This window comes from Astatotilapia calliptera, chromosome 19 (assembly GCF_964374335.1).
Source record: "Astatotilapia calliptera chromosome 19, fAstCal68.1, whole genome shotgun sequence".
Taxonomy (NCBI): Eukaryota; Metazoa; Chordata; class Actinopteri; order Cichliformes; family Cichlidae; genus Astatotilapia; species Astatotilapia calliptera.
This window is the reverse complement of record NC_137440.1, coordinates 27,463,908-27,471,466: the sequence shown is the minus strand read 5'-3', so window position 1 is coordinate 27,471,466 and position 7,559 is coordinate 27,463,908. Positions and strand designations below refer to the sequence as shown.

The 7,559-nt window shown below is 38.7% G+C and overlaps 1 protein-coding gene across 2 annotated transcripts in view; it reads left to right on the top strand.

The window, feature by feature from the left end:
• The window catches only part of myo6b (myosin VIb), a 43,074-nt gene continuing 35,515 nt past the window's right edge, over positions 1-7,559 (top strand). For both annotated transcript variants that reach the window (XM_026152508.2, XM_026152506.2), the window contains exons 1-8: positions 1-182; positions 3,387-3,535; positions 5,722-5,791; positions 5,873-5,946; positions 6,363-6,492; positions 6,743-6,848; positions 7,232-7,287; positions 7,381-7,478. In XM_026152508.2, the coding sequence (XP_026008293.2) occupies positions 3,419-3,535; positions 5,722-5,791; positions 5,873-5,946; positions 6,363-6,492; positions 6,743-6,848; positions 7,232-7,287; positions 7,381-7,478 (651 nt within the window). In that variant the 5' untranslated portion in view covers positions 1-182; positions 3,387-3,418. The remainder of the gene's footprint in view (positions 183-3,386; positions 3,536-5,721; positions 5,792-5,872; positions 5,947-6,362; positions 6,493-6,742; positions 6,849-7,231; positions 7,288-7,380; positions 7,479-7,559) is intronic.

The following is a 7,559-nucleotide window of genomic DNA, read 5'->3' as shown; positions in this document are numbered from 1 at the left end:
GGAGCTCGAGCGTAGCCTGTCACCCAGACAGCCCGCTGCTACCTCATCCGTCCTGCTGCAGGAAGAAACACCGACAAAGCTGGAAAGCTGGACCAGTGCTGCACACATACAACCGAATGAGGAGCATAAAACGTCTTACTGTCACCGTGAACGTAAATTCAACTGCTTGAAGGATTTCGCTTGTAAGTGTGTGGTTGTTTTTTTGTCTACCTGTTAAGCTTTTTAAAATTTTATTCCAAATAGCTAACGTTACAAGTATTTTGAAGTACTTTGTCTGATTTAAGAGCAATTTGGGAACTGAGTTTTCTGTGGGCTTCTGTTTAAACCTGTACTTTTGACTTACTTCCACTGGTGTACTGTTTGGTGTCTTGGTGCAGTAGTCGTGCTTAGTTCCATAAGTTTCTTTGAAAAAGTTATTTGGGGTTAATCGTAATTATGAAAACCTCATTTTAAGGTTGTCTCCAGTAATCACAACAGCCGACAGTTTAGCCCACATCTCGTTTCTGCTTGATTGCTATCAGGAAATTCTGTCCTAGATATTTCTCCTGTACATAATTTAGCCGTGATGCGTTTAAAGTGTCCTCACGGGATTAACAAACGTAAACCAGGATTCTTTATTCTTATGTATTTATTTTATTTTACAATCTCTTTCTCTGACATGTCACTTTTCATTCAAATGTAGGCACACCACTTAAACTAAATGCTTTCTTGGCATGCACTTCTGAAAGTGTACCCTGTGTTGTGTGTGCATCTTTCATCCTGTTGCTCTGTAGCCATCGTCCAATGCTTTTTCCATGCCTCCCTTCCCTGAGAGAGAACCGGAAACAGGAGGCAGGAAACACGAGGGGTGTTTCACCGCGTACTGCTTTGACTCTCAAGCAGTGTTCATTTGTGTGGGAGTGTATATATATTTGTGTGTGTGTTTTCATATTTCCTCCTCTCCGTACTTTCTGGCTCTCTGTTTCACTGGATATGTGACACCCTTCTGATTTGCATTGTCTCAAACCTGCTCACTGACTTTTATTTGTGAGGTTTACATCTCACTTCAGGCGTCTCACCTCTCTGTCTGGATTAGGGTCAGATACTAAGAGGATTTGAGGCTGCAGAGTCAAAGTTACTCATGAGGGGCTGGTCTCAGTTTTGTTGTATGCAGCCAAGGATGCAGACAGTTTGGAGGGCTCTTCTAAAAGAGCCCAATATAACGCCCTTTATAATGAATGGAACTTGGCTTATAGAATGTTCTGGCAAAGTACGGTTCATTTTATTGTGGTTTTCCAGTATGCAAAGTCTTTCCGCTATAGCAAAATGCGTGTAGCCATTTAAGCTTTCCGTGTTCATGAACCATTCAAGTGACTGAATTTCATTTGTGAACAAACTGTGAATTTATGTGTGAACAAACTGTAAATTAACTTGAAAGGAACTGTGGGATAGTTATGTGGTTATCAGTTATCTAACAAAAACAATCTTTAGGATTCCCTCTAGCCTTGATCTCACACTTGAAGGTTAGAGATAATAGACCGGGAATGTCATTGTGCGTTTTTCTTCTGCTTATGTTAGAATGTGATTTTTCTATCTATCTATCAATTTATCTATTGAGATAGATATTTAAGATACAACTAGGACACTAAGATAGATCTATCTACCCATCCTAGTACCTGACCTGCTACCTGACTTTAATGGTGCAGAGTCTTTGCTGTTATGAATTCCGATGGTTACATTTAGGAGTTTGATGGAACATTTATCCTTTGATATATGAACTCTTTCCTTTGCTGGTCTGAGCGCCTACTTTGGACAAAGACATCTACTGTTGAAAGTTTAGTATTCCTCTATAAATATAAATAGATAGGCCACATAACAATAAACTGAGATAACAGCATGTCTTTTTCTTCAATGCCTTTCATTATCTGTGGCAGCAGATTGTTTAAAAATGTAGAATATGCACTTTATTATACATAGCCAGACAGTGGATGTATGTGTATTTTAATGGCCTTAGCAGTTTAGCCATGTGTGTTTCCTCAACCAGTGTAGTTGTGTTTAGAAATCAACCTCATGCACTTCCCAGACATAAACGTACTGACCTGAAGGGAAATGCGTTTGGTAATAAAGGAGTAAAACTGTGATCTTTGGTCCTTCATTGCTATTGTCATGTAAGAAGTGGTAACTAAACCAACATAAAGAAATCACTTGTTTCAGTAGTTGTTATCTGGGACATAGAAGCAATGAAAGTGTCTGAAATGTTAACATTATCTCATGAAAAGGATTTAATAATATATGAAGTGTGCTAATTTTTCTTATTGTAAGTCTAAACAGAAAAAGAAAAAGAGATACCTAAGTTGGATCAGTCCTAATGCTGAGTGCATTCACCTGCTGAACTTTTAGTTGTCGTTGAAGCTTTATCAGCAGTTTCCGTTAGATGTCTACTTTGACATTTGACCTCAATCCCTGAAGCTTATTGGATACTCAAGCATAACATCAGCACTTTTGCTTTGAGGAGCTCTTCAGTTGTAGGATTAACTCAGGTTAGTTAATCCTACAACTAAAAAGAAACTTTACTTGACAGATTCAGACACATGTTATCCACTCAGTGATCATATGAATCTTTAAAGAATTACAAAATTACCTTACTCAGCCTCACTCATAAAGCTGTGCATTTGGTAAAACTAACAGTGTTTAAAATAACCAATAAATAGAAAAATTAAATACTGTATTTTATACCTCACAAACCATTAACCAGTGGTTGTAGCGTACCATATTTAGCTTCTTAACTTGGCGTACCACTGAACCCTAGCAGCACACTTGCAAAGTGGATTGTTTCTCTTGTCAGATTTGTGGGGTCATTCGGGGGAGTGTTGTCTTCACTAAGATTGCAGCAGACAACTCCTTAGAAATCCTCTCTCAAAGGACCAGCAAGCACCATCAAATTGTCAGATCCCAGTCATGCAATGCAAATAGGTAGAGATCAGATATAGCAGATCAGTTTGATCATGAATTCTTGTATTTATTTATTTCTATTTAGGTGAGATTTCACCATAGTTGGTAGGCCTAGTTGCTGGCTACTTTAATATTGTCTTCAAGTGTGAAGTAATAGCAAAATGTTATAGTTATAGACTTTGGCAAATACCATGCAAATACAGAATAGATGGTAAACAAAAATGTGGTGGCGGTTCTGAGAAGCTGCCCTCACAGGCGATTGAAGTTCTGACGTCAAATTTACGATAGTGATATCAACTTCCGTTTTGCAGTTGTGGAGACTAGGTGTAATACATAGTAAGTGGCCATAAACCTAGAAGCAGACTCTGTTTGCTTAAAGTAAAATGCAAAACAGTGCTTTACATATTTATTTTAATTTACGTCTGTGTTCCTCTTTTTGTCTATCCCTTTTGCAGAGTTGTGTGCCTGTGCTGACTGGAGGTAAATCATGGAGGATGGGAAGCCAGTGTGGGCGCCCCACCCCACTGACGGGTTCCAGCTGGGCACGATCACTGACATAGGAGCCGACACACTCACCATAGAACCGCTGAACCAAAAGGGCAAGGTGGGTTATCACACAAGTAAAGTAAAACACACGTGTACACACACACGCGCACACAACATTACTTTTAATATAAAAAATTATTCCAAATGACTATTTTTATTAGGAATTTGAAAGTAGTGTGTTGAATAAAACGTTCAATAATTTTATTAAGCGTGATTTCAGGTAGAAAGGCGTTAGCACAACAATGTGTACAATGTGAGAAACATGAGAGACCACATGTACAGAGACATGAATAAATAAAGGGCAGCAGCAGGTGTGCTGATAGTGTTGCCAGGAGGGAGAGCTGCTCATTAGGAGGTAAAGGCCACCTGTTACACCTGAGCCATCATGTATCCCCAGCAAGCAGGCCTCTACTGCTTACAACAGACCTGTGCAGTAGCAGCTGCTTTTGCCTTTGTTTTCAGGTACTGGATAGCGAAGTCATGCTATAAAACATAGTTTGTTGTGGCAGGCAAATGTCTGTCAAACCGCAGATATCGTGGCAAGGTAACAAGTTAGTCAACAAGCGCCCTCAAGATAATTTGCATATTTGCAAAAATAAAAGCGTTATTATGAACTATAATGTTAGCTCTGTTCTGTGTCCTATGCTCACGCCGTGACAGTCTGACTGTCATCATACATAACCCCAAGACCCAAAATTAGCTAAATTCAACCATCATTCCTTTATAACTTTACTATGAAATGTAGTGATCATCAATGTTAGAGTTCATGTAATATCAGCTATTATGCATGGTGGTTGTACAGGGAAAACATTATATGCATTGGTGTGCATCTATGGCATATAAGAATCTACATTGAGAATTTATTTGTATTTTTATTTTCTTGAGATAAAACATGTTAATTTCACATGCTAAAGATACAAAAAATGTTTAAAATGGTAAATGGCATCCACCCATTCACACACTGGTGATGGCAAGCTACATTGTAGCCACAGCCATCCTGGGGCGCACTGACAGAGGCGAGGCTGCCGGACACTGGCGCCACCGGGCCCTCTGACCACCACCAGTAGGCAACGGTTGAAGTGTCTTGCCCAAGGACACAACGACCGAGACTGTCCAAGCCGGGGCTCGAACCGGCAACCTTCCGATTACAAGGCCCCGATTGCATTAGAAGTGTCCTGAGGCTCTGGATATTGCAGTTGCATCAGATTATGTCCATGTCCTGCACTGATTATATTGCCATTGGAGGCAATAACATTAGCTAAAAAATATTGTTGACTAGATGGTCAAAACTTTGTATGATAATAATCGGTTTATGCCTTCTTACAAAGCTTAAACTCCCATTCAAATGAAAGGGCAGTTGAGTGTTTTTTTCAGTGCTCTGTTGAACTCATTAGTGCCTCAGCTTTCTGCAAGACTCTCGGTCTGGCTGCCTGCTTTCCTCTGTCAGTTTACTAGTTGGACATTTCTCGCATGATTGTTATTGTGGACGACCAGTTTGTGCCAAGACCTGTTAGCGGGCACACAAAGCATATTCTCGTTACGCTTCCAGTCAGTTTTTGGCAAGAAACCATGCGTCAAAGCACAAGATGGATCAGTCTCACACAGATAAGCAGTTGTTTATAGTCAGTGTGTAGCAAACATTAAATATATAAAAGAAACAGATACTTTTAATATATACTGTATATAGCAACTCACTGTTGATGTCAGTGTCGTTCTTGCATCACTGAATGATGGTGCCAAGTTGTCTGGTTACTGCAAGATCAGCAAATAACCTTACCACCATCCCTACCAGCTGTAACCCACCCACTTACTCAGTCAGGTGTTCAGATCCTGTTCTCTCCCACCAAATTATTCATTATCCTGCCATGTCTCTCCTTGTTTCTCTCACAGCCGACTTGTTCCATTGAGTTTATTTCCATGAACTCAGACTCATAAACAATAGAGTGAGAATATCAGTAACTAATTTAGCCTGGGAACATGTCACACTGAACATCGTTACTGTGATCTTTAAGCATGGTAAACTTTTCATGTTTATTCACTCTTGCTTAACTGTTTATGATGCTTGAGAATGCTAATAAACATTTGTTTTGTGTCATAAGCTCTGTAAACTGCAAGGAGTAAGCAACAATTAATCTAGTGTATAATGTTGGTCGGAAAAAGCAAAGACAGCGCCACATGTAGCACACCTGTCTATCCTGGAAATGATATTATGTAAATGTAAAAGTGAAACTGTTCACGTTTTAGACTTTTCTCGCTCCGATGAACCAAGTCTTCCCTGCTGAGGATGATGTCAACAAGCATGTAGATGACAACTGTGAGTCTTCACACAAACAATATTTGTTCAACATATTGTTAACGATAAAATGTTAATTATGTGTAACCCGTCTGTTTGCAGGTTCCTTAATGTACTTGAATGAAGCCACTCTCCTCAACAATGTTAGAGTGCGGTACAGTAAAGACCACATCTATGTATGTTGTTATTACCATCCACACTAAGCTGCCTTAGCACAAGTAATAATACGCCTGTCCTTTATGCGGCATATGCTTCATCATGAGGAGATAGAGTAACAGGGTTGAGTGTAAAAAAACAAAGAATCAATTTTCTTGTTTCCCAGTGGGGAAAAGTACCAGCTTGTAAAGAGTGAAGGGAAGCTAGTAGTCATGGTCAGACTGGCAATCCCAGTTCTGACTTCAGTCACTCACTTAGATAATAAGGGACAGCTGGTAGATGAGAAAATTAGAATGGATTATCTCAGCAGCCTTCAGTGGGGTGTTTTTCACTTCTTCTTCCTTTAATTGATTATTAAAACATATTTATTTGTAATATCTAGCAATTCACTCAAATGCAGAGACCCTAATCATGCTTTTATTTATTTCTTCCACAGACGTATGTGGCAAATATCTTGATAGCTGTTAATCCATACTTTGACATTCCAAAACTGTACAGCCCAGATGCCATCAAGTCATACCAAGGGAAGTCACTGGGCACCCTGCCACCTCATGTCTATGCTATAGGTGAGAGCTCACACATGCTCAGTGTTAAAAAGGGGGGTTCAATATATAAGTAACTGAAATGCACATGTATAATGTATTATAATCATGAAGTGTATTCAAACTTGCCGTCTTTTGGAAGTAACTTTTGTTACATGATTCTTTTAAGCTTAAAAGCTGCACTTTAAAAGATTGTCCGTCATCATGCCCTGATTTTGCCATTACATTACTACTTATTTTATTTTTGTGTGTTTGGTGTTATGTTTTATTTTAGCGGACAAAGCCTACAGGGACATGAAGGTTTTGAAGATGAGCCAGTCCATCATAGTTTCAGGTGAATCTGGTGCAGGAAAGACTGAAAACACCAAATTTGTTCTCAGGTAAGAGTCCGTATGAATTATTTTACATTCTAGCCCCTGTTTTTCCTTCACATTTGATCTTTTCCTTTCTAATTCATGCGAATATGAAGAATGACTTTAGTTCAAACCTGTTCACACTCCCAATTGCTCCTGTATTGAATTCAAAGAGAGCCATTGGTAATATCTTCGAAATCAAAAACCATGCAGATAATGTTAAAAAGCCTATTGTATTAATAAATTATAATTTCACTATTTAACATAGAACTATCTAAAGTTTAATTAACTATCAAGTTCCCATTTAATGTTGATGGATTCTAGAACGTTTTACCAGCAGTTTTAAAGGGAGAGCTGCTGCTTTAAATCTTAATCTGACTTTTATTTTTAATGGATTTTAAACTTTTCAGATATCTGACCACATCATATGGAAGCGGTAAAGACATTGATGAGAGAATTGTTGAAGGTACTATATTAAAAGAATTCAACACTTATTCGTAATGTATTAAAGTTTTAATAGAGAAGGTGATCTTGAGTGTATTTTTTTTGCAAATGTCAGCAAATCCCCTTCTTGAGGCCTTTGGAAATGCAAAAACAGTCCGAAACAATAACAGCAGTCGCTTTGGGAAGTTTGTAGAAATCCACTTCAACAGCAAGGTAAGCAATGTAAACAGATTAAGCTCTAGTTTGTTCTGTTTGTTTGTGTTTCATCAGTTTTAAAATTTGCACTGAAGACTT